We start from the raw sequence: 26,108 nt of genomic DNA, 5'->3' as shown, positions 1-26,108 counted from the left end.
CCATGCAGATGCAATCGGGAAGAAAAAGGCCATGCACGCCAATGTTAACATCACGAGAAGCTAAAGGCTCCCAAGGAGCTAGGGTTCAAAGTCTGTCTCCCCCTCCTCCCAGCATACATAGACCCTCAAGGAAGCATTAGCTCTCTCTCTTCTCCCAGACCTCTTTTTGCCTTCCCTTTGTGCAAGACTCCATCAGTTAAACATGCAGCAAAGAAGGGAGGATGCAAAGCAAACAAAAAAAAAAGCCCAACCAATAAAACCCCAAAGCAGTATAGGTGAAATAAGCTCTTCCACATGCAGCCAGGTAGCGAATAGTCTTGTCTGGAGGGGCCCACTGACAGGGAGGGGAGGCTGGGGTACCCCCCCCCCCCCCCATGAGCTCACCTTTACGATTTCTTCTCAGCCCTGAGATAAAGCTAGAATTTTGTCACCGTCCTCTGGTGTAAAAGATCTCCGCACACATGTAGGTGTTTGATTAAAGAAAAAAAAAATCATTTCCCTACTCTCAAGAAATAGTAATTTGCTTCCTCAGTCTATGCAGCTCCTCAGTCAACTGAAACCACTCGTTCAAGACAGCAACAATCCAGATATACTAGCAAGTCATAAAACTGAACAAAAGCCGACAAACCTTAGAGCACCATCGCTATATGGCCCAGACAAATTACGACCGTCTAGGTAATATTTAAATAGATTCCTAAAGTAATTGCAGGGGGTTTAGGCAACTATTCCTGTTGTAAAAGTTCTCAAAGACATAAAGTAGAACCTGAGGATAAACAGTCACAAAAAGAGGTAAAATTAAAAGGATTCATTCAACGGTATTTTATTCTTCTATGAGAACATAAACATCGTCTTTTTTCACGCACAGCAGCATTACAATATTAATTTATTCCGATTTAAGGTAAGAACTAGATATAGCTAGAACTAACATTTATAATAACGATAGAATGCATTTGCTTAAAACAGTATCGGCATTTTAATAATAATAGACATTTATACATATCTGTATTTATAGCTTTTCCCCTTTTTTCTTTCTTTCTTTTTCTATTTTTTTAATTTTTTTTTCACCTATATGTTTGACCCTTTAATGCATGTAACTTCACAGTATAAAGGAAGACGAACATTTCCTCCCTCGCAATCTCAGACTCTGGCTCAGAAAGTCCGTCTGATGATCAAGATACATAGTTTTCAGTGAAATTAGTGAGGAAAAAGTGACCACTTCCTTCTCAAAGGGGAATTTCTGTGTGCTTGTCATGCGTTACCAACGGTAACGTTATTTATAGACAGAAAAAGATCACTAATTCCACGTATTTAAGCAAAACTACGTTAAGTAAATATCTACAACCAGAAAGAGAGAGAGAAATTCAGAGGTAAGTGTCATAATTTAGTCCATGAGCAACACGAACGCTTTTATACCTTTAAAGAGAAGAGATTTCATTTTCCTGGCCAATTTTAAAGCTGTAATGTTTACTTTTAAGGTAAAGCGAAAAAAAAATAAAAAAAACTCTCTTAACACCCTTTCCCATGAAGCCCTGTTAAAGTATGCCTGCATTTCATTATTGTAAGTCTGCTTTTCGAAGGAAAAGGGGGAGGGGAAGAAAGCTCCCAATATATAGAAATATGTCAAGGCTTAAATTCTTCACTGTGCAGCTACGTACAGTTCAAGTTATACTGCTTCTAATTTTAAAGAATACGCCTTTAACCAAGCTTATTTACTTTTCAGAGAGATATGGGGGGAAAGATATTTGCAGCTCCCGAAATGGCATTTCTGTGTTTCAAAGCTTAAAGGAACAAGCCGGTCCCCGGAAAGGCCGAAGGAAGCGGGGAGGTTCACGCACGGCATTTTGTGCATTAAGTTAGCTTTAGTCGTGTTCCCTCACCCTCCCTTCCCACTCCAAAGTAGTTCTTAAGAGGTTAAGGACATATTGAGAGCCCCTAAAATCGTTAATCCATACAGGTGCGGATGACTACAGCCTAGGAAAATGATACTGGCTCTTTAAACCATAAAGATATGTTTATGGATTCATCAAGAGAAATTAAAGTTGGCTGTGAGCTCCCGAATCCTATTCTCTCTGTTCATTTTCTTCAGTTTCATTCTGCGGTTCTGAAACCAGATTTTAACTTGTCTGTCTGTGAGGTGGACTGTGCGGCTGATCTCTAGGCGACGCTCACGAGTCAGGTACATATTGAACAGAAACTCCTTTTCCAGCTCGAGAGTTTGATGCTTGGTATAGGGGCACCGTTTCTTTCTGCCACTTTTTGCCGTGAGCCAGTTTGCTGCATTTTCTCCTTTTGAATTGCCTAGTTTTGAGAAAGTAAAAAAGGGACGTTACCAGCGGGTAGGAGGCAATGAGCCAGGAAGGGACAGGGTGGAAGGAGCATCTGTGTGTGTGCCGGTGTGTGTTTGGGAAGCTCGCTCTGTCACTTGCGGGCACTTGTAATGTGGGGTGTCTTTGTGGGAACCGAGAGCTTCAAACCGGTTTCCCAATGATCCTGAATCCGCAGGGGATCTGCCTTTCCTCAAAAAGCTCCGGCCAGCCTCGGGCAGGGCAGAGTGCCCCGCTTAGTAGTTCATCTCCGACCCTCCAAAACAGGCTTTTACTAGTTTCCCCTCGGCCTCTCCGAGCCCACTGCTACTGGGGGTCGCTTGATAAATGGCCTGGAGGTTTATTTCACGCAGCCTCAGGCACCTGCTTCCAAAAAACAAAGCCTGTGCGGATCTGAACTTTACAAGCATGCTCTGGAGTTAGAAAACAAGGTGAGCTGAGGAGTCGGAGCCTCCCTGCCTTCCCGGGGAGCTTCGCCTCGGCCCTCTCTTATCCAACCGTTTCTGGGAAGGAAAAAAAACAAAATAAACCAAAAAACACACCAAAACCCTCAAAACTAAAATTCCCCCGTTACAGGCTGTTTATTCCTATCACTGGAAGTGGCTAGGAAAGAGGTAACACTGATCCCTCGATGGCTCAGGGTGGTTCTTGGTTTGGGGTTGTCTCTCTAGTAGTTTTCCTCTTTCTTGTTTTGTTTTGACCTTATCATTTTCCAGTGTGGCCCTCTGAAGGAATAACAGGGCGTCTGAAACGCAGACGGAGAGAAGCGCCTGAAAAGTCTGCCACCCAGGGAAGGGGAGGTTTTGTTGTTTTTTTTTTTTTGCCATGGGGAGACGAAAGGGAAATAAAGAAACGAATGAATAAATAACAACCCTGTTATCTAGTGTAGACGTTGAAGGATATTCGCGGTGCATTCATCAGTCTAATTTGATGGCAGTTCATAGATGGCACATTTCAGCGCGGCTGTTATTCCGAAAAGCATTCTGGATCGTAAAATATAACTTACCGAGTTAATAGGTTTATTTATTGGCACTGCCTATTGCTTATTTTGGATGCTTTACAAACATCTCTGTTATCTGGTAGGCACCTTCACATCACAGGGGAAAGATTGATCTTGTTTTTCTATATGTTTAAGCAGCATGCGGGCTAAAGTTGCCCAGAGCGGAGACTCTAAGGGGTTTAAGCTATAGGATGGACATTAATTTTTACGGCAACCCCATGCCCTAATATTACGAAGTTCAGAAGGTCAGTCTGAGCAGCGCTTCTTGGCAGCCCCGCGGGGCAGCTGGGATCCTCCTTTTGCATCGCGATGCCGCTATGATCCTCAACAGTTTTTTTTCTTTTTCTGTTTTTTTTTTTTTTTTTAATCATCACTACCACCATCACCATCATCACCATTCGCTTACCTACGGGCTCTTTCTCGGGGGAGGCTTTGCTGCTCTCTGACGGAGCTGGAGAGAGCTCCTCTGCGGTGGAAGATGAAGCCTGAGTCTCGTCCTCCCTCTGGGAGACACACGCCAAGGGGCTGGGAGAGCGCTCCTCGTCCTCCTTCCTCCCCGCGTCCGGGACAGGAGGCAAAGATGGAGGCGTCTGGAAGCGGCTGGGGGGCTGCAGAGGGAAGGGGGCAGCCCCGGCCGACCCCGCGCCGTAGGTCTTGGAGGTGCCATAAGACTGGGAAAGGCGGAAGTAGCCCGGGACGGGGACCCCGCCGCCGCTGCCGGCTGGGTTGACCTCGGCACTCAGCCGCGGGAAAGGAGCGAGATCGGTGGCAGCCGAGCCCTTCGGGCATTTCTCTGAGTCATAGAGGCAGTAGGAGCTCTCTTCCTTAATGCTTGGAGCAAAGGAGCACGAGGTGGCCTGCTGGCTCTCCGGCTCTTCCATGCGACAGGACCGGGGAGGGTCTAGCCACACTTCCATCCCTGACACGTAGGGGTGCGAGCTGGGGACCATGCTTTGAGAAGCACCTTCATTGCGTTTGCTCAAAACAGGGAAAAGTCCGCAGCTTTGTAGCCCGTAGGACAGATCGGACGGCTGTGGCAGGTAGATACCACTGTTGGGGTAGTAGCCGCCTCCTCCTCCGCCTCCTCCTCCTGCTCCCGCCGCTTCCCCTCTGCCCGAGCTGATCAAGGAGTCTACCAAAAAAGAGTTTGCAGCCGGGCTCTCGGAGCATGACATTGTTGTGGAATAATTTGGCGAAGGGAGCAGATAGCCCTTCCTGGCTGACATTTCTTGTGCAAAACATGCTGAATATGATTAGAGATACCCCCGCACAACGGCAAACGCTTGCAGCCAATGGAAGCCCGGGCCTCCCCAGCAACCCCTCCCCGTCTGGTTTCGTATGCACAGAGCTGCTCTCAGGTCGACCTCTGAATTTGGGAGATAGATGGATATTAATGTGTAATATGGATTTCCATAGACACTGGCTCACACGCTTCGTCCATATGGGCAAGCGCCTGCGCCCAGGCCGGAGCCGCGATCCTGGGAAGCAAAGGGGAAGGAGAAAGGCAAGGAGCTGGCTTTGCCTGTGCTGTCTCCAAGTTTTGCTCCTTTCTTATCACACTCTCCGCTATAAAATAGCCCGGCGGTCCTGATTTTTATTATACCTAGGCTGAAACGGTGTCCAGATGAAGCTTTTACTATTGCTCCTCTCTCCCCGCGGTTAGGCTTTCCGGCGGCAGTGCCTGCTCACCTTCCTGGGAAGCCTGTGTGTGTCTCACGAAATTAATAAAGTCCGGCTCGCCCGGTGTTTTATGCTCAGGCTCTGCTCATTTTATTTGATTGTCTCGTTTTTTAAGAAATAAAAGACGTGTTGTTGTTTATCACGGATCATTGGAAACCGTAAAGGGGCCTAGTGCCTCTCGCGTTAAACTGCCGAGGAAGGGGGCTGCTTCCAGCCTAACATCACCGCCACGACGCCAGGCTAGGCTTAAATTTCCTGGAGATAAAATGATTGCTGCTGCGCTGAAGAATTTCTTAGGGAGCAATGCCATTCTGGGAGGATTGATCGTGCGGTTGCAGTTCCGAATGCTTTAGTTAACGTTGGATTCTTCCAGAGGTCTGATTACCATTTAAAATATAAAGCTAGACATATGCCACAGAAAGAATCCAGGCGCTAGCAGTTCAAATGGATCCTCGCAGGATGCTGCGGACCCTGTTTATTGATGTGTTTATATTTGAGCGATCATTTTTATCTCCCAACCCCCCCCTTGGGTCATTCACTTTTTGCCTCTTCAAAAGCACTGTCTCTTTCACAAGCAATGTACTAAATAATAGAAATAAGTAGATGAATCCTGAGATACTAGACAGCCTGGTCCAGTCAATTTGCAGTTGTGGCGGAGGGAGCAGACAGCAGACAGACAGGGAAGCAGACAGAGAGTCAGATAGATTTTCTAATGAATTGTTTAATTATGGCTTGCTTTCACGTCCATCATCTCTCTCTTATGCCCTTTCGAAGTCGCCTCACTGCCTGGTCCGCGGAACTCGGGCTTAAAGGGAGACTGAGGCTGCCCGACGCTTTCTGGCCACCCCGAGTAGCCAGGCTCGCTCCCCTCTCCCGCACGCTGCCGGGGGAAGCAGTCTGGTCTGTCTCCGTTCCCAGTGGAACAGGCGGGGAAAGAGGCTGCCGGCCGGGCATCAGCACCGGCCGGGGCGATGGAAGCGGCTTGGCATCAGCTGCCATGCCCAAGAGGGCGCTGGCGGCGGCGGGGCCGCTGCCTGCGGGCAGGGTGGCGGCGGAGCGGGCGGTGGGCCCAGCATCCCCTGGTGCCAGCCCTCAGCTTTCAAGCCGCCCCGAGGAGCAACCGTTCCCCTCCACCCCACGGATCTGTTAAGCCCCCACGTGGTCTCGCCCTGCAGTGTGTGCCTGCCACGGGGAAACGCTTTTTCCGCGGAGTGACATTCCCCCGGAGAATTCCTCCCCCCTCCTCCTTACGGCGGGAGGTGAGTGTCCCTTCCGCGGGCCCGCCGAGCCGGAGGGGTCCTCCTCAACCTCCCTCCGCGCCCGCTGAAAGCGCAGGGGGAGCGTGCGGAGGCTTCTACCTACAACTTTGCAACACCCATAAAATCCTTATGCAAAGGCGCCTGTTTTTTCCAGTGAGGTGGGGCAAGCATCACAGCGCGGCTTCTTTCTGACCGGCCCGTAGGATGCAGTGACTGGGGTAGACCCCACAACCTATGGAAACCCTCCGTGGGTTATTTCCTTCCCGTATTTCGTCCTGTAATATTGTTTGTGTTTTCCCAACCCGACTAACCCCGCGATGTGTTAATGTGCGACGGACAAACCCTTATCAGATTCCTACGCGGGTCATATCGGTGCTAACAAAATTAATACTACATAAGACGGGGGTTTATTGGCTGGTATAAAGGAAGGCTATTATCAACAGGCTTAGAGTTATAAATACAGATCTAAATAAAATGAAACGTGAGCCCCAACGCCGCCTTCCAAATCCATTTCTCTACACAAGTCAGGTACAAAAATTACTCCGGGGAAGTCCACTCTTGCGGTATGTTTATTTTGCATTTGCCAAATTAAATAGAAATGGATTGCAAACCTAAAAGCCATACGGAACCAAGGAGCAACACTTGAAATCCTTCCAAAGCTGTTTTTAAGAAAAGCAGCTCCCTTAAAAAAAAAAAAAAATGGATTAAAAGGGGAAAAGGCCTATAAAAGGACGTCCTCGTCAGCCGGAATGAAAAGACTCGAAATGCTCTGGAAGAAACACGAGTTGGCTTCTTCTCCCTCTTTGCAGGCCAGTCCAGGGAAATCAGACAAAAGGCGTGGCGGCCGGGGACAGTTTGGAAGGTTTAAAGTTTTCTTGGGCTCTCCTCGTGGGTTTTGCAGCAGAAGGCTGGGGGTTGCCCGCCCTTGGAGAATGTCAGGCCCTGCGGGAGCTTCCGTTGGCGGGACCCGGTTGTGCGGTCTTAGAAGCGGTGTCCATTGTTGGTTTGATGGTCAAGTCACAGGCTCTGTCTAGATCATGAACTCAGCTCGGAGTGGCATTATCTCCGCTTTCTTTAATCGCTAACAAGGCCAAGGCAAATAGTAACCAGCATCGTCAAACCCAGTGAAGTAAAACTAATAATGTTCGCTTGATTCGAAACTATAAAAGATAATGGTCAATTCTGACTAAACGGAGCTAATTTGGCATGCGCTGGGTGTAGCTACTGCATTTCCAACCCTTAACAATGTGTCCCTTGGAGCTTAACCTCCATTTAAATGAAATTTTAAAGAATATTGTGGACGCCAGGGGACGTGAAATACTTTCTTTTTAATTCTACTCCTGTAAGTAAAGCTATCCGAGGGTCTATAAAACCGAGCAAATAAAATCCTGATAAATATCAAAACCGGCGAGGAGGTGCTTTCATGGAGAATCTAAATTCATGGCGTACATAGACAACAATATCAAAATAAAACTTTATTGATCTAAGAAAAATATGATAGATACATTAATAGCGTCGTTAAGCCGTTTTATTGGTGGGACTAAAATTAAAAACAAAAAGGGAATAAATAAAACCCGACAGCTCAGCCAGAGCAAACTCTGACTGGAAATCGCAAAATGGATCATGTTAAACTGTGATTTATCTTATTATTATTGGCTTGTATAACCCAAAAGATCAGCACTGTTAATCCATAGACGCGTTTTGCCAGCTAATTAAAATATGCTTTTATTTGTAGACACGGGCAAACGGCAATTCGTGAAAACATAAATGGCCTTGCAGGCTGTTGCAGGAGTGCATGAACCGCCTATCTGAGAATACAGCCGCGAATTACGTTTTATACAGCTCCAAAAATTAATGCAATCAGAGTATAGTTATTTAATACTGGAACTGTCAGTTGTCAAGAACGTGCGTGTGTGCCAGATTCCTCCTTTTGTGTGGTGGGTTTTTTGTTGGTTTTGTTGTTTTTTTTTTTTCCTGGAATTGCTCCAAAGAAGGCGGATTTCAAACAGGAGGTTTAGGAACTGTGTCTGTGCCAAGTTAGGTGACAAATGACGGCCCCACTAATTTTATCTTTACTATAAATTCTTTCATGCTGGTTGTGGTGGTGAGGTTGGCTTGTTTTGGCGGATTATCCTGTTAAAACTTAGGCTGAGATTTAATTTTATTCCAGCCATCCGGAGGCTTGTTCTCCTAACCATGTTTTATAGTATATGTGTATCGTTTTACTCATTTGGATTAGGAGCATATTTTGCAAGTAAGTCCGACGAGCTCTAAACTCTAGTGTGTGGCAGGACAAAATACACCCAACCAACTCATTAGGACTTCATCTCCTCGCCTTTCCTCGGCACCGGCGAGAACAACGGGGCTTTCTATTGTCCAGAGAGCCCCGAACGCCGGCAGAAGCAACAGCAGTATCGGGTTATAACATGTGTCAGGGAAATCGTACATACCCCAGCTCGTCTTTTAAGTGTACCCCTTCTGCTGTAAGAGATGGGTCGCACAGCTGTATTAGGCATTTGAAACTGTATCCCTTCTCCCCTTTTTGTAGCTGTCTTTCCTTTAAAAAAGATCTGGATGCATACACAAATGTCTTTTTTGGTTGCGGTACAACTTGGCTCTCAGACACACACTTTGGCCTGAAGTTTCGATTTCAGAGCATTTAATTAAAAGATTGTGACAAAAAAGAAAAAAAAGAAGAAGACAACAAAACAGAAACCCAAAGAGTTTATGAAAAAGCCTCCCGGGGGTTTTAATGTGGTATGTGAGCTGAAGTTGAGTACACGATTAATTAAACACAGTGTAGACACTGAGTTGGCTTCGCCACTTCCCTCCAAAATATGCAAACCCAAATCATGTGAAATAATAAACAGTTATTGTAAGAAACAAGTTTGTTTTTTTTAAATATTATCCTGTGACTGCGGCCGTCAGTAAAAAATCCGTAACCAGAGGGCGCTTTAACTGCTGCTAGGGTCCCTTTGATTTATTCAGCCGAGTATTGAATGGGGCAGGGAAACAACGAGGGGAAAAATAAATATTTGATCAAATATGCTGAGTTTAACTTGACTGGCGTAAAATGAAATGTTGCAAAGGGACCCTCAACTCATCCTGCTATTTTCCGAGGAGTTGCTTCTCACTTCTTGGCATTGCTAAGGGGAGGTTAGAGAGAAACATTCCCGAGCTTTTAATGCAGCATCTTTGATGAAATCGATCGGTTCCGAAAGGCATTTCAAAACAGCTCTCTACCGACTGAGCATGTGCTTTTAACTACACTTGCAACAATTCCCTGAGAGCAAAAGGGCGCTTTCTTTAAGAATACTACAGACAAGTTGCATTACTTGTCTGTAAATGACCTTTTTTTTTTCTCTTTCTTTCTTTCTTTTTGTTTTCGTCCCCCGACATATATTTTGAAATTGAATATCTCTCCTAAGAGACACGTGAATTAAATATGCAGCCAAACAAGTATCTCCTCCATATAATATCACCTTCTCTCCAGCCCTTCTCAAATGGAGACATAACAAAAACAAGTGAAACTTTTATGGGCGAGAAAAGTAACCTGGAGTTAGGGATACTCGTAGCCAGGATAGAGTTTCAAAGCTACAACCCAGAGCAGCCGTGAGCACATGAGAATGCGTGACTATTGTTTGTTTACAGCCCATGTGCTGTTTTAGATAGATAGATAGACAGATAGATAGACAAACAGATAGATAGAGGAAATCTAACTCTGGTCTCATATAAACATTGACTTCATATGCAATCACATAAAGAGTTTTTAGCCTAAGTGTGTCAAAATTTGTTTACCACAGCCTGTGTCCAGCTGCAAGGAAGCAGCCTATCCTTTAAAGTTTCCAAACGACCCCAGCTAAACTACAGTTCAAGTCCAATAAGATCATCAGAGTTGTCTGTCATTTGCAGTTTCTGTTGCCATAGATCTATTTGATTGAAGACACCTACTGTTCCAGACATAAATGTCAAGTTTCATAATATTTCCAGTGTTACAAATTTTTTATAACTGGAAGAAAACTACAAGTTACTCTGAAGAAATATTTCCAGATAACGTGGGTTTTTCCACGCTAATGGCCAAAACTTTACGAAGAGAAAGTAAAAGGTCAACTGCAACTCAGAAAGCCCCTTCTATATTATTTCACGTCGTAATCACCAACTTTTTGCATTGCTTTCCTTCCTAGGGTTATTTTCCTTTGTGCTCCGTCCTTGGATCCGGGGCCACCCCAGCTGGCTGAGGACCACCGCGACCAGTGCCCTCTCCTCTCCCTTCTCCACTCAGGGTAGATGGATAAAACACTTACCTCCGCCCATGTTCCAATCCAAAGCTCAGAGGCTTTAACTCCACCGAGAAGCCCCGTCAGCTCCCTCCCCTCCCCCGGCATCCCGAGCGGCTTTTTGTAACGCGGAGCCCGGTAAGTGCAATAATTATCCGTGCGGCTCCAGGGATGCAAAATGAACAAAGGCCAAGATTTTTTTTTGCAGGGCTGCTCCCGTCGCCTTGGGCGGCTTTGACATTGATCTGAAGATCGCCATCTTGTGGCAAAACAGCCTTCAAACCGCCGCCGTCTGTCCGTCCGCCTGCCCGCCGTCCTGCCGCGGGGCCCCGCGGCAGGACGGCGGGCAGGCGGACGGACAGACAGATGGATGATGAAGGGCAAGTGGCCACTCACCTCTCGGTGGGGAAAGCTCCGCTGCCTTTATAGAGATGTATTTCGTGCAGGCAAACGGACAAGTCACGGACATTTTTTACGACCACATTGTCACAACAACACAGAGGATGCGATTTTATTGGGCTAGGAAATCATAACCCCGACCAGAGAAACTCCATGGCTTAAGTGTCTCTGGGATTGGCTAAGAATGCCAGTTAATTTTTAACCAGAAAAGAAGCTTGCTGCCTTAGCTTACATTGCCATTTAGCTCACCATCTGTCCCTCTGTCCCTCTCCCACTGCCTGTCCCTCTGTCCATCTCCTTTTAACTGGCATCACTCCTTGTACACTAGGCAAACAAACAAACAAAAAGTCCCCTTTTCCTCGCTCACTTTTTAACATCTCCTTTGGGCAGAGGTTGCCTGGCTAGGTGGCAGTTGTCAACAAAGGCCCAAAGTCAGTAAGTCCTTCACCTCAAGGTTATGGGTGATGTCCAAGCAATACAGAAGTTCAAAGCCAGTAAACAATGTGAAAACAGAATGTACTTTCTTCTCCTGCTTAGGATTAGGGTCAACATGAAAGTTTCAAACTCTTCTCAAAACACATTCATATCTCAGTTATTGTTTGGGGTTTTCTCACCCCCTCCCTCCCTCCCCTAAATTTCTCCCTCCAGCCATCCTCCCCTTAGCTCCCCCTGCCCGCCTCAGTCCACCTCCTCCCTGCCTTGGAGATCAAGGACAATTTCAAACAGTCCATTTTCCACCACATGCCTTTTTTTTTTTTTTCAAAAACAACAATTTTCTTAGGGCTCAACATCCATCAGCTGGCTTAGACCTTCCTTTTGGTTACAAATACCCTTTGGCTTATAAAACCTATCCCAAACGCTACTGACACCACCAGCATTTCCCAAGGAGTTCTCCTGGACGCATGCGGTGGGGAGCAAGCGGCAATGTCACATCAAACCCTTCAGCATAGAACATTGCCTTGCCGGCCTTGGCAGGGTAAGAAAAAGGCCTAAGTCATAGCGAGCTACCAACATACTTCATTATCGTCTTCCTGCGGCCCCCTAAAACGACGCTTGAGCAAGCCCAGGTTCACTTGCTAACTCCAGAGCAGAAGATTTAGCAGCGAAGTTCCCAAAAGAAGAATAATTCTCCCCAAATGTCTGAACAAGGTCACAAGGAATTTCGGGTCCCAGAGTTACATCAGATAAAAGAACATGCAGTAACTTAACACCAGAGTAAAAATATAAAGTTTCCATTTTTTTATTTTCCTTGTGCGCTGTTCCACTGTATACATGCAACCAAATACTTCGCATATTAAAAGAAAACTGTATATACATATAGATGATACATGTTTTAAAACAGTGATGTCATATCAAGATATTGCATTTCGTGAACCGTGACAAAGAAATTACATCCATTTGGTAAATTTATTAATCAAAAAACATTCTTATCACCACTTTGTTGCACATGTAAAGAAATCCCAAACCCTTTAGCCCCAAAGGAACAACAACACAAAAAACGGGAGGGGGAGAAAGGCATTCGAACAAAATAGGTCATGGGTTCGTCTTTTATTATTTACAAGTCTTGTAAAACACCATTCCTGTATGAAATATACATTCAGATACTCTCAACAGCAAATTACCTTAACGATAGAACACAGTATCCTTTGTAAACTGATGAAGAATTTTAAATATTTTCCTTTTTCTTAATATATATTTTCTTTTTTTTTTTTTAATTTCAGGGTTTTTTTATTTCTTGGGTGGGTGTGGTTTTTTTGTTTTTTTTTTTTTCCTTTTTTTTTTATTTCTTTTACACTTTGGTTCCTGCAGGGAAATATATATATTTATATATACTTAAAATAAGTCCGAACATCTCTCAATTCTTTGCATATGTCGACTGGGCTACAAAGTAGAGCTCTTGACATTTAAAGTAGACAACAACAAAATTACCATATTTACATTGTTTGGCTTCTGTTTAAACTCTTCACTAGTCACTTTTAAAAGAACATGCGATGGGGTTATTTTAATGATCCAATGTTAGTGCATTGCACAACTCCAAGTTTCAATTAGTGTTGTGTGGTGTTTGCTAAACTGTCGTTCTCCACAGGTATTTCCTGAAGAAAGTTTGTGAGCCAGAAGCCAGAAGGTTAGTTTCCTTTATGGAGTTGTTTCTTTTAAAACACTTAAATTCACACTTCTCTCCCCTCCCCCCTTTTTATTTTTAGTATTTAAATATGATTTGTCTCCTAAAAGATGGCAACGCATAGTCAGTTGTCATAAATAATACAAGAGCTAAAAATCTGCTAATTTCTTCTTTCAGTGATTGTTTCTTTACGATATATGGCGAATTTATACCTGATATTTTTTTTTTCAGTAAATAATTAAGTCTTTCATTTAGTTCTCTTTCTTTCCCCTAGCCCTTTCCTCCCCACACCCCCAAAGGAAACATTATTAGAACCATCACTACATCCACATTACAACTGCTCGCGGTTGGCTTGTGAAGGTGTAGGCATGTCATCCCCCCCTCCCTTTAATTCTCTCTGTGTTGGGTGTGCGTCCCCTCAAATTCTCCTTTCAAACACACGGGCAGTAGAGCACTGCCTCTAACTTAGACATATTTTCTGCTAAGGAAGAACAAAAGGTTTTTTCTCAGAGTTTGTATTCTGCAGTGGTCCTAGGTGGGTGAGCTCGACCTGGCAATCTCCAGACCCTGGTCCGCAGCCGCCCAGGGGAGAAGGAAGGCAGGGAATGGGCGAGTCCGGGGACAGAAGGATGCCGTCCCCCGGTCTGTGTCCCCCGAAAGCGGTAGCAGGGTGAGTAGCAGTGCCTGGAAAGGTAAGAGGTATGGATTTTGCCCCCAGAGGTGACGTGCCCGCTCCAAAATGGGTGCCATGTGTGTCAAAATCAAATTGATTCCAGTTGATATGTAAATATATCGATATATGTAAAATCACCATTGAAGTTCCAGAGTAGATTTACATGTATGTAAAACCTTGGATTCTTCTAGTCCCGTCAGATACACACCTCCTCCCTCCATGTAACCCCGTGGCTTGACCTTGTCAAGGGCGAAATCTGAATTTAATCTCGTCTTGAAAAATGCTATGAGTTTTAAAGTAGTGGATTAGCTGAGTAATATTGTAATCGGTCCCTGTTAATTTTTTTTTCTTTCATTCTTCTATTTTGAAACCATATTTTCACTTGGCGGTCGGTCAGATTGAGCATTCGGGAGAGCTGGAGGCGTTTCTCTTTGTTTATGTAGACACTGAAGAAGAATTCCCTTTCTAACTCCCTAATCTGATATTTGGTGTATGGGCATCTCTTTTTACGGGTACGTTGTCCACCTGTGGAGCGAAAAAAGGCAGAAGCATTTGAGACCTGGCGGGGGGCTGAGGAGAGGTGGGGGGGGGCACAGTCCAAAAAAACACGTTAACAGGGAAAAGAAGGGCTCTGCCCGCTCCAGGGCTGGCGGTGGCAGGTCCGGGGCTGGGCGCCAGCCCCACGCCTTGGCCGGTGGTGGCAGCCAGGGAGCGGGACAAGCCGGGATCAGCCTCTGCCCCAGGTGTCAGGCAGGGCGAAAGCCCCAGCGGGTAGCAGGGATCCGGCCTCACTGCCTCGGTGAGGCGGGCGGCCGGAGGAAGGGCTGGTGGTGGGGGGTTCCTGCGGGTTTCACGACCTGGAGGGAAGCCTTTGTAGAGTACTTCGCTGGGCGCCGTGCACACGGAGCTGCCCAGGGAGCAGCCGTCACCTGGCTGCTTGCTGCTGGCAGGGCGGCAGCGGGCAGGGGGATCCCGCGCCCAGCCTTCTTTGAGCCTGTACCCGCTCGGATCTCGCCCTCCTTCCCTAGGTTAATCCCCAGCAGGGGAAAAAAGCCCTGAGCCCAGGGCCAAGGCGCATCATTCTCCCCCAGCCGGCTATTTTGAAGCATGCTCTCCGCAACATCGAGGTATTCTCCTCTCGATTAGTCATTACGGTTTTAAAGTTCATTAAGCAGAATATAAAAGGTTTCAGGGTTCAGGAGCTCTTTACGTTAAACCTAGCTCCTATCCGTTTAAAAACTTCCTTTTCTGGTACAGTTCATTGTCGAGGTATTTTTCCCCCTAGCCATATCTTGGCTTTGCCTTTTAAGAAGCCCACATAAAAAAATCAGACTTTGACAGATTGAATAACAATTGTAAGTAACAAACTGTTGGACAGAAGGCAACACATAATTGCCACAGTGCTTTAGTAAAATGGCTTCCTTTAGACAAAAAGGCCAGCTTTAGGTTAATTTGTTTCTTTTAATATATTGCTGCAGTTCAGGCGGCTACTTTATCTGTTAAACGCTATTCTAGTGCAATCGTTAAAACGGCTAAGGCTTTGAATTCAGCTCCTAACTAGACTTCTGGTGCAACACATGGCTTTTATAAAATCACTGGATTACATTGATATCAAAGGAGTCGGGATCTCCTCTTTTCTTTTTTTTTTTTTTTTCCGAATTTACAGACACCGAACGGACGTTATTATATTTTCGAGAGCTGACCACAGAGCTCTTCTTTATTATTATTAAAAAAAAAAAAAAGTAAAGAGAGAGAATTTTTTTTTAAGGCATCCATTACCCGGTGGGTATTTCACGGCCAATTTCAGCACTAAACACGTGATCTCGCCTTTTATAACAAAGTTTTGTTGGGGGAAATCTAAAGGCCCTTCATAAACCTTATATGCTTATAAAACAGCATATAAAAATTTAACAGCGGCGGTGCGCTAGATTTCAAGCTGCCTTTCCTAAAAGCGCTCGGGCGCTGCCTTTATACGTACTGGAGCTGCCGGATTTCTCCTCATTGTTGCCGGAAGATGACTCCGGGCTGCTGCTGCTCTCCGGCCGCCTCTGCCTCTCCTTCGCCGCCGCCGCCGCCCTGCCGCAGCCGCCCTCCGAACTTGAAGTTGCCGCCGCCGCCCCGGCGGCCGCGGGCGCCTTCTCGCCACTCTTGTCTACCGAGTAGTCCGCCGAGGCCAGGTTTTCCGCCGTGCCATAAGCCGTCTCGAAAAACTGGTCGAAAGCCTGGGGCAGGACCCCGTTCCTGCCCACTGTGCTATAGAAATTGGAGGAGACGTTGCTGCTGGGGTGGTAGACGTTAGCTGTGTTTTTGCCGAACATCTCGCCCATGCTAGCAGTGTTGGTGGCAGGCAGGCAGTCTCTGTGCATGATCTCCTCTGCGGAGTAGCAGTGGGGCAGATTGTTCCTGGGGTGCCATTTACTGGAGGGATCAATGGCATATTCCCTGAAGGTAACTTCTCTCACAGGTTGGACCTGGGGTAGGTTGGAGGAGTAGGAGTATGTCATAGGGCGAGAAGACGGGGTCTGGGGCAAAAAAGAAGGGAGGCTGGAAAAATCAGGACCCGAGACGTAGTAAGTACAACTTGGCAAATACATGTTAGAGGAACAAGGAACACGCTCATCAAAATCCATCATTAGGGCTACCTCGGCTTCTCCGCATTAGCTGAGCTTAACATGATTCTCTAACGCAGCTGCCTCTTTGAAGCAGATCCGTGAAGTAAGAGATGGGGAGACGTAAGCTGACGTGGAAAGCTCTCCCCGGCGGCGGCAGGGAGGTGTGGTCACGTGGCCCGACGTTGACATTGACGAGCGGCGGGTCCGGGCCCCGCTCCCTTTGTGGCCAGCGCGGGGGGAAGCAACAGCTCGTCGCCGGCGCCCAGGGGCGAGCCGAGCGCGGGGGGGGGAGCCCCGGGGGACACGGACACACCGGGCCACTGCCGAAGTCCCGGACCGGGCCGCTCGGACCGAGCCGCCAGCTGGCGCTGGGGCACAGCCTTAGCGGTTTCACCAGGGCAGGGTGAGACCTTCCCGCTGGCCGTGTGCGGGCTGGGGCGTTCTCCGGACGGACGGCAGGCTCCGGGCGGAGGGCACGGCAGAGATCCAGGCATGGCTCCTGCTGGAGAGCTGCTGCCGAGCAGGAAACGCTCCTCAAGGAACCGACCGGGGGCTTATTTCCCCACACCCCATTTTTTTTTTTACCCGTTTGGTTTAGTTCGGTTGGAGTTATCACACCTCAAAAAAAAAAAAAAAAAAAAAAAAAAGAAAAGCCCTCGCCCCGCAGGGTTTTTCTTGAAACTAGGAAGAATGTGCCAGGGTCAAGTCTGTACTGATTTTCATGGTGAATAGATTACATGCTTGCATTCATGTTCACTTCCGAAGCGCTTAGTGTCTTCCTTCCCTTACTTACATATTAACCTCAAATACCCCGCTCGGCTTCAGTCAAGCTTTGCTGGAGGTAGTTAACAACGTCGGGTTCCCAGGACGCAGGTTCCCCCCCCCCCCCCCCCAGTCCCTTGCCTCCTTCGCAACTCCAGAAAGCCCTTTAAATTGCAGACCACGGAGCTAAGAGTGTTTGCTGATCTCTCCGCCTCAACGCTGCCGCCAAATACTTGGAAAATCAATGGAGATTGGGCTACCCTAGTTTGACAAATACGTAGAGTTTAATTGCCAGAAGCCTAGTTAAAATTATTTGACATACTGTTAACCCCTAGGAACAAACTTGCCGTACCGAGATACTTTCCTTTTTGCTTCGTACCGTCGCTGAAGGCTGAGACCCAGGGAGACCTATTTTAAAATCGTGGTTAAACTTTTACTATTGTTGCATGAAAGGGATGATATAGAAAGCGGATTGAACAGGGCAGAGACTAAAAAGTACTTCTCTGCCAATAAAAATGCACAGCCCACCGAATGAGCAGAGCCAAAGAAAACATAGAAATACGCCAAAGAATACAGCACCTTTTGAGGCATGGACATCCCTAGGCTCTCGGAGAAAATATTTTTTTGCTCTTCTGATGCTCGATTTCAGAAAAGAAATATTTGGGTTCCGGCTGGATTTCATCAAAATAGAAAAACAGAACGGCAAAAGGCTATTGTGAAGTCTGTGCTCTTAGGAAATCAGATGTAGTTCAAGATCCATGTCCCCGTGGACTTTGGAGGCTAATGGAAGGGAAACGAAAACGTTAGGGAAGGAATATTTGGATTTTCCCCCCTCTTCCTCTGCAGTGTTGTGGAAGTATTTATATATCCGGAGAAAGTTCTCCAGTAAATTCTGGAGATCTTCGGTATTTAAATGTCAACATCGATTTGTTTATTTATTGCTTAGCTTATCGTAACTGACTTAATAACAAATCTAATCATGTTGTGCACAGAGAAAATATTCTCATTATGTATTTTCCCTACATTACAGTTAACTATTGCGTTTGAATTCAAGCTGTAAATTCAGTATTATCAAGTAATTACTTTGCAGTGGAATAAACTAATTTATTAGCATTAATGTTTATATGCCTTTTTCTTATTTTACAAGGGTTGCCGTTCACAAATCAAATTCTCTGGACGTATCCCTGTAATGAACTCTTTATTTTGGTTTGCTGCAAGAACTTCTTGCGCTTACTGCACGTCTGCAAGCTGAACTTGAAATTAATGAATTAATCTTCCAGCTTGACATATTTGCTAGAAAGTGGATGGAAAGAGCTTGCGCATAGTCAAAACTGCCAGCAGAAGACTGCAGCGTCGTTTAAGGATTGTAAAAGGGTTTGGGGTTTCCCTCTTTATTTTTTCCCTCTCTTTATTTTATTTCCTTTTTTTTTTTTCAACTTGGGTGGGGGAGTGTGTGTGCAAGAGCTCTGGTTGGCTTTTTCCTTAACGTTATACTTTCCGCTTCTGAAGGGGGATGGGGGTGTGGGGTGGGATTGGGGGGTCGGAAGCCCTCTTTTGGTGTCCGAGTGCTGTTTCTTTTCCCTGTGTCCCCCCACCCTTCAATTCCGTAGATGAAAACTCTCTCCCCACACCCTGCTCACACTCGGACACCCATCCGTTCCAACAAAAAGGAATGTATAAGGATTTCAGTGACTTTGAGATAACAAAGGCACCACCACTGCAGAGCCTCGCCCCGCCTCTGTGTGATGGCAAACAAATTCTTGCACTTGTATTAGGGCTTTTAAGGCTATAATTGAACACGGCGCGTCTAGGAGAACCGAAAACAGTTCTAGACTGACCTGCGGTTTTATAGCACTTTGGCAGTCAACTTCAGCTTGTGTCAGAGCAGACATGACAGAGCTGCCCAGCGCTTAATCGCGGGACGCCACATCCTCGGGCTCACTGCAGCCCCCCCCCTCCCCCCCTCCCTTCTTGCATTTCAATAAATTTCAGACCCTTGGGCTAGAAGTGGGGAGCGGAGCTGGCACAGGTTTGTATGGGGCTCTTCCTCGCTCCTTTCGGCGGCCGGGTCTGCGGCGCCTTGCGAGGCTCTGCCGTGCCAGAGGTCGGGGCTGCCTCTGGGAAACAAAAGGAAATTAAGGCAAGAAGGGCGAGAATGCAACTGCGAATAGGCGTGTGTGTGCGTGTGGGGTGTGAGCGTGTGTCTGGGCATATGTGTGCTTGCACAGCATGCACAGATGCAGCCCTGATGCCTACTTTTGCATCGCTCTAGTTGTGTGTGTGTATCCCCTCGCACATCCCCATCCCCCCCCCACAATTCCCAAACCTAGCAGCTTATTTATCTAAGCCCTTTAGCAATGTAAGGGGACCCCAAAATGCTTTTGGGCTCCTCATGCAGAGTAAACTGGGAGGGTGATGGGGAAGACTGCAAGAGGTGCAGCTTGTCTAGGAGTGAGTAGATACCCAAGGCACAGGCTGTTCTCTGCTTTATTTGCTGTTAAGTGAAACAGAGATAATGTACGCTTAAAGTCCCGGAATGTGCGGGTAATTGCAGGGAGCCTGCTGTTAAGTTGCTGTGTTCAGCACAATTATGGATGTTGATTATTTAGTCTAATGTTGAATTGCTCTTTTAATACAGTAATTGGGACTTCAGCGTTGAGGAAGAGGGAAAACTGAGCCTTCCCCTCGCTAACCTCACTGAAAACAACATAAACAAAGGCAGGCATTTCGTTTGGAGAAGCAAAATGCATTCGTTACGCCTTCCCATGTATTTCGGCCGGATTAGAGAGGGTAAAACCGCTCTGAATTTGGGAGCTCTGCTGCAGGACGTTTTTGCAAAGGAGAAGCGTGGCCAAGAGGTGGAGTGACTGTGAGCACATTTACCCATAGCTAAACTAAACAAAGCAAAGGAAGAAAGCTACATCTCTTCTTTGGAGGAATATAAACAGAGCTAGGACGCCTCGATAGCCAGCTTTTATATATACACATGGCGTGCGAAGGGGACTGTTTATGTTACTACCGCTAGTCTCCAAGAGGTCAAGTTCTAAAGTATCTAAATTGTTGTCTTTTTGTACAGGGTTTTGCTTGGGGGAAAAAAAAAAAAATTGAAGCCGGCCATTTACCTTGCCAATAGTGTGAGTGCTTATAATTAACAGGAGAGACTTGTGCTAAAAGGAATTTGCTTCAAGAGTAACCAATTAAAATATTACACGATGGCTGGCTTCAATCGCTGCTGCTCCTCTCGCCTACGAAGGGTGAGGTGCGTTCCGGCTCGAGCAGGATAAAATGTCTCAGAAATTAGGACAGTGTTCGGTAAACCTGGGGGTTGATTACAGTCTAAAAGGCTTATTAGAAAAAAATAGTATTAGGGAATTCGCAACCTTATTGCCAGAGAAAAGCGCAAACCGCTCCCAACTTTCCCAATGAAAATAAGGCCATAAGGCGATAATTCTTCGCAAAATTGACCAGGAATGCAGCTTCAGGGAAAAAAAAAAAAAAAAAGTGCTTAGTTTGGGTTTTAAACGTTTAGGGCTTGGAATTGCTTTACTGTTGTTTCTTCTTTTCTGTTTGCCTTTTTGTCCGGTATGGAAAGAAGCTATACATAGTCTTTGGTTTTATTTTTCTTTTTATTTTTTAACTAAATATGTTCCCGTAACACTGCAATAGGAGTGTGTTTCAATAGTTAGCTAAAATGTTTATAATAATTCAAATAATAGCTAATATTTTTAATCGGCGAGATGAAAGCCCCGTGCTGTAGTATGGGATACAATATTTATCTTCCAAAACCTGAATCTGTACGGTTGTGATTTTTCTAGAGAACTGCAAAATACGTCTAAAGAGAAAGGGCGGACACACACAATTCAAGTCAAGGTTATTCTGACTCTTTTTGTTGTATTTAATCGCGTTATATTATTTCAGAGGCTTGAACATCTCAAAAGGCTGCGCTCATCTGGCAGGAGAATATTTTAGGTTGATATTTAGTGTCGATTCCGAAATCCTTTCCTCCATCGCCTTCTGTGTCTTTTTAAGTCGCTGAGATGGAAAAGCTTCTGAGGGTGGCTGCGTTTTACCTCTTCCCAGCCCTCACGTTTAGTTTGCCTATTAGGATTAGACGGCTGCAGACCTATAGAGATCTACCCATCGCTGGCGACCAACCCGGCTGTTTTGCATCCCTTGTACATTCGAGGGCTCTATCTAAAGGCAGACCCTGATTCCGACAGCTGCAGCAAGCCAAAATACCGAGGGCTCTTTTTTTTTTTTTCTTTCTTTCAAGACACGAAGCTTCTTCCAGAGGGATAAATTCCCTTTTTCGACTACTATTTTCCTGCCCTTTTGCAGCCAAATTGGCTGTTGTGACAGACTCCCGGCGCCTTCCCAAGCGCGGGGAGTCTTTCTCAGCGCCCTCTCCCGCCCCCCCTCCCCTCCCCGGGTCTTCTAGCCCTGCCTGCCCACACTCCTGGGAGTTGAACCCCTCTAAAATTCGGTTTGTTTTATATCGGGAATATTTTATATTTAGTAGCTTGGTCGTGAAAGAGAATGCAGTTTTGGCGATAAGGGGGTTATGAGGAGATATTTTCTCAGACGGCAAAGTATATCAGAAATTGGTTGACTGACGGTGCTACCATAAATGCCTCTTTTTTTTTCTTTTTTTTTTTTTTTTCCCGTTGAATTGTCTGCGAGACTTTCCCGACACACGAATACTCACATCCAGTCATCCATTTCACACACATACAGTCTATCCACATACAGGTGCAAAAGACTTCGGCAAAACTAGGCTGCGGGAGAGGGGTGTCTAGACCAAGCGGCGGGCTTAAAACGAGCGCGAAAGCAAATTTCCCTGGTTATAATCCGCCGGTACAGCAAAGCAGGCACTTCACAGCGACTCCCACCCAGACACACAAACCCCAAGTCTTTAGCGCCGTTTGTAGGAAGCAGGCAGCAGTCCCCTTTCGTGCCGATGTATCTTTATGTGGAATTCATCAAAATGGTTTAGGGAACATCCCCAGAAATCCCTCGAAAGTGCAGTGCTATTAAACGACGCGGTTAGCCCTACGGACAGCCACATCTCAAGCGATGCTCCCAAGCAAAGTTCGCCCGCAGCCCGGCATGCTGCTTTACCCTCTACCTTAGGGGGGGAAAAAAAAAAAAGGCCGCCAAAACATTCCCATGTCCATTTAGATTTAAAAGTATTGCTACAACTGGTGCCTTGAACTTGACCTTAGATTTGTTAATCCAGGAAATATATTCAGTGAGAGGGGAAAAAAATTCTACTGCGTTGCCTCGGATAAACGAGCATTTTTCCCCCCCTACAAATTCACGATGCAAACATCACACCAGAGTTACGAGATATATAATGCGCCCTCTCGATTAAGAGCAGAAAGCTACACAAAGTGAAATGTCTCAATGCCAAGACAAGCTTGTCATAGATAGACTGTTCCTGCGATGCCAAGACCCACACTTTGCACAGAAATTCAAGTCAAAGCAATCGACTTGGATTCTAAGCTAAATTGAATTTTATAGGATATTGGGTTCTCTCTAATCCACATTGAATTTTAACAATGATTTATAAAGTTTTTTTTGTTTGTTTGTTTGTTTTTTTATTTTGCCCAACTCGCCAAGAAACACATCAGATTTTACTGTACCATACCGCTAACTTTATAGGGGAACCTTATTCACATATCGTGAAACCCACCGAAGTAAAGGCATTTCTTCATCAAGGATTGTTTTAGGGGGCGGGTACAGGAAGTATCACTATACTGGGGCTGTCAAATCAACGACTTCAAAGCCCCAACTTCATATTTTGATGGACTCTCAGAATTCCATTGCAATGAAGGTACCTGTATTTGTGTAACCTTTATAGGAAGCTATTTGTCTAACACGAGCTTAAAATCCTCACTGCAGCTGAGGATGTGATCTCATGCCTCCATATAGCTCAGCCAGCTCTATAAGGAGCCCTTCTTCTCCATTCTCTCCTATGTCATCCAAAGATACCATAAAAATAGCACTCCCTCTAAGACTAATATAGCTGCTTTTTCCTATGCCGGGGTGGAAACCTGCTCACGGTCTCATTTATTTCCCCTTTCCCGACTTTCCAACAAAGGCTGATACTAATGTCACTCCTTACAGAAATCGGGGCACATCAACGCGACAGGTCCTCACTGTAGAGGCCGGGGGAATTCAGTCAAACCCCCTAACCAGACCGGGCTCAGTGTGTTGGTCACTCCTTTCTCTTTCGGTTTTACTTTCCTGCTAAGTGTTCGCAGCACGGTATTTTCACTTTACAAACCTTCTCGTATTTAAACATAAACCAGCCACTAACTTGAGACAATGCCCATTCAGGATTACTTTGTATTAAAATCCATTATCTTTTATGCCTACCCGAGGGCATCTCGAATGCTAAAACCAGACTTAAAACACCCTGCTCTTCCATTGCTCCTCTCCCAGGCTGACTAGAGAGGCCGATTTATGCAGTCAGGAATAAATGAAAGCACTTTGCTTGGTGCGTTTAAATCAAAGCGATCACGATGAAGTTCTGATTAATTTAAACTGGCAGGTTATATCTCCTGGCTGGCATTTTCCTCGCCAGATACACATAGACAACGGCGAAAAGCAGACGGGTTCAACATGCTTCTCCTGCTTTCTTCCACACATAGCCGTCCACCCTCCTCCCCATCTCTAGAACGGTAAAAATAATTTCAGAGGCAAACACATGTCAATAAACCAACCGGGATTAAAACCCAGGAGCCGCATTTCCACGCAACCAGACCCAAATCTTCAAGACACCCCGGGGCAGCACAAAGCTAAGCAAACAGCAGCTCTTATCTACAAGTCTGCCCACATCTTGGGCTCTGACCCCAGCTTCTTCTGGTTCACTTTCCTGCCAGGAGCCTTCTTTACGTTCTACCTATGCTAGAATGGGAAGCAGCACATCTGAGAAAGGTGGAGCCAGCATCCAAGCTAGGAAAAGCAATCTTACTTTTCTCAGCGGGCTCTTCGGCTCTCTTAGCCCAAGCAGCCTTCTTCAACCACGTCCCCGCAGAAGCAGCACTTCGGCCTCCTACACCGTGGGAGAAAGGGAGCGTGGTGGGGAGGTAAAGGGGTGGACTGGGGGGAGAGACGGGGCCTGGGAAACCCTCCAGAGAAGCCTTTCAAATGACCTTGCTCCAGTCACGCAAGGGGCTTTGCGGGAGGACCGGGTGGGTGTTTGGTGTTGGCTTGTTTGCTTAATTCACCACCGAGCCAAGGGGAGAGGAGAAACATTCGGCCGCTTCCAGGAAGAGCATGAAAATCTTACCCCACCATCCAGAAGACTCTCGCCTGTGCAAAAATATATCCCCACGGAGACTGACAGCTAGGATCCTGCGCTGGGCTGTAGACCTCCAGATCAATGAGGATAGATTGCTTATTATTTGGCTTTTCTCCTTTACAGATTAAATATACCCGGTCACAAAGCACTCCTTCACGATCTCTCAGTGACTTGGTTGCTGTTGATTTGTGGTTTTATATAATTTTTTTGTTCTAGTTGTTGTTGGTCTGTCTTTCGACGAAGAGAAATCTAGCCACTAGGGCACATCGTCCTTCCTGCCAGCTTCAGGCAAAACGCAGCAATATCACAGACTAATGACGATTACTGCTGGTATAATTAGTATTATTACTGCTATTTGTTTTTCTCCTCTCTGTTTCTCCTGGTTCCCTAGGATTTCCGATGACGATTTGCACACAAGGTGATTGCAGGAGGCTAGAATGCTGTCTAATTCCACGGATTCCCATCGTACGAGGAGGAGGGAAAAAAAAAAAAAAAAAAAAGGAAAGAAAAAGAAAAATAAAGTCCCAGTGTTTTTGATCACGGGACACCCGGCCGTTCCTCCCCAGTACACCCCGGGTCACCGTACAGTAATGACCGTGGGTTGTGCGCTGTAGGACTTGACCTTTCCTACGTAGAAGAGGGCGCTTTCCTCTACGCTACAGGGAGGGGAGGGAGGGGGGGGGGAAGCGGTGGGAGGAAGAGAGATGCTCTCTTCAGGGATGTTTAATCACAGTTCAGATCTAGGAAAGGGCAAAGCTTCTGCCTTTCAGCACGCCATGCTAAAGCTGTTCATTGGAGGCGAAAAAAAAAGAGAAAAAAATCTTTTTCCTTTTTTTTCCCTTTTTTTTTTTTTGGAAGGGGGTGCGGAGGCGGGAGGGAGGATAGAGGGAGGAGGAAGGGAAGAAAGACTTAATGAACGTTTGCATTTTGTACCCTTGGTCATGAATCAACTACGTTCAAGGAGGAGGGGGCCAGGGGGGCCAGGGAAGGGCTCCCGGCGTGGTTAAAACACCCGCGGTAGGGGCGCATCAGCCCGGCCCCCACCGCCCTACGTCTCTGCCGCCCCACGAGGAAAAGCCAACCTCTGTCTCGCCCCCCCCCCCCATTTTAGACTCCTTTAGCGGCCGAGAAGGCGCAAGGCCATCTCTTCAAATCATCATTAAAGTGCATTAAAACACATCTCCAAGTTATGAATGGCAACAAGCGGCCTTTTAGCGCCTGCCAATATTTTTTTTTTATTAAACGCTGTCTTGATTTTATTGCTAACGCTGCCCACGGAGAATGCTGAAATGCATCAGGAATGGGGGTTTATTTAAGCCATAACCATTTTTTTTTATTTTTGAAATAACTAATGTATAGGCTAAAGGCCGAGATGCTTACCCGTTCGTTCAGAGGCATACAAAATCAGGGCGCTGCTCTGGAAGCTATGGGCTATTTTCTTTCCTGAGCATGTCGATATTGAGCACCATATTTTTTTTCTGTTTGCTGCTGAGGCCATCTCGCCTACCGAGGGTTTTTAAGCAGGAGCCTTTCCGAGCAAAAAGGAGGCAGAAAAAGATACAGCTTTGCAGTTCTACTTATTCTTTTCAGAAATATGCTCCTGTCAAGCTTTATTTCCCATAGCAAACCGCCTTCGCCACTGCCAAGAGCTCGAGGCGGAGTAGATTAAATACCGGCTTATTCTCTTGGTGGGA

The 26,108-nt window shown here is 46.1% G+C and overlaps 2 protein-coding genes and 2 long non-coding RNA genes across 6 annotated transcripts; 1 reads left to right on the top strand and 3 right to left on the bottom strand.

Annotated features, from left to right (window-relative positions):
- Nucleotides 1–804: 804 nt before the first annotated feature.
- On the bottom strand, nucleotides 805–5,443 carry HOXA10 (homeobox A10). Its single transcript, XM_062622756.1, has 2 exons — nucleotides 3,731–5,443; nucleotides 805–2,298 (listed from the first exon to the last, which is right to left on the bottom strand). Exons 1-2 carry the CDS (start codon nucleotides 4,548–4,550, stop codon nucleotides 2,024–2,026), a joined length of 1,095 nt encoding a protein of 364 aa, XP_062478740.1. The 5' UTR covers nucleotides 4,551–5,443; the 3' UTR covers nucleotides 805–2,023.
- Nucleotides 5,444–7,773: 2,330 nt separating this feature from the next.
- On the bottom strand, nucleotides 7,774–10,822 carry LOC134165694 (uncharacterized). Its single transcript, XR_009965617.1, has 2 exons — nucleotides 10,568–10,822; nucleotides 7,774–9,546 (listed from the first exon to the last, which is right to left on the bottom strand). It is a non-coding gene; the product is annotated as an uncharacterized LOC134165694 (long non-coding RNA).
- Nucleotides 10,823–12,678: 1,856 nt separating this feature from the next.
- Nucleotides 12,679–24,197, bottom strand: HOXA11 (homeobox A11). 3 transcript variants are annotated; one of them, XM_062622758.1, is made up of 3 exons: nucleotides 24,085–24,197; nucleotides 15,713–16,256; nucleotides 12,679–14,259 (listed from the first exon to the last, which is right to left on the bottom strand). In XM_062622758.1, exons 2-3 carry the CDS (start codon nucleotides 16,236–16,238, stop codon nucleotides 14,027–14,029), a joined length of 759 nt encoding a protein of 252 aa, XP_062478742.1. In that variant the 5' UTR covers nucleotides 16,239–16,256; nucleotides 24,085–24,197; the 3' UTR covers nucleotides 12,679–14,026. The 3 variants fall into 3 exon arrangements, with proteins under 3 accessions (XP_062478742.1, XP_062478743.1, XP_062478741.1); XM_062622759.1 differs by lacking the exon at nucleotides 24,085–24,197 and adding an exon at nucleotides 16,377–16,922; XM_062622757.1 differs by lacking the exon at nucleotides 24,085–24,197 and having other exon boundaries at nucleotides 15,713–16,922.
- On the top strand, nucleotides 13,340–24,936 carry LOC134165711 (uncharacterized). The gene is made up of 2 exons (XR_009965622.1): nucleotides 13,340–13,753; nucleotides 24,806–24,936. It is a non-coding gene; the product is annotated as an uncharacterized LOC134165711 (long non-coding RNA).
- The last annotated feature ends 1,172 nt before the right edge of the window (nucleotides 24,937–26,108 follow it).

The sequence above is a fragment of the Pezoporus occidentalis genome, unplaced genomic scaffold (assembly GCF_034315485.1).
Source record: "Pezoporus occidentalis ecotype Australia unplaced genomic scaffold, CSIRO_AGI_Poc_V1 ctg246, whole genome shotgun sequence".
NCBI lineage: Eukaryota > Metazoa > Chordata > Aves > Psittaciformes > Psittacidae > Pezoporus > Pezoporus occidentalis.
This window is presented reverse-complemented; position numbering and strand designations above follow the sequence as displayed.

What these genes read in the sequence shown, in the direction of transcription:
- HOXA10 (XM_062622756.1), bottom strand. Translation starts at nt 4,550, where the DNA reads ATGTCAGCCAGGAAGGGCTATCTGCTCCCTTCGCCAAATTATTCCACA. An exon ending in CCCCGAGAAAGAGCCCGTAG is followed by an intron (nt 2,299 to 3,730) that starts GTAAGCGAATGG and finishes TCTCAAAACTAG; the next exon opens with GCAATTCAAAAGGAGAAAAT.
- HOXA11 (XM_062622757.1), bottom strand. Translation starts at nt 16,367, where the DNA reads ATGATGGATTTTGATGAGCGTGTTCCTTGTTCCTCTAACATGTATTTG. An exon ending in GGAGAAATCCGGCAGCTCCA is followed by an intron (nt 14,260 to 15,712) that starts GTACGTATAAAG and finishes TTCGCTCCACAG; the next exon opens with GTGGACAACGTACCCGTAAA.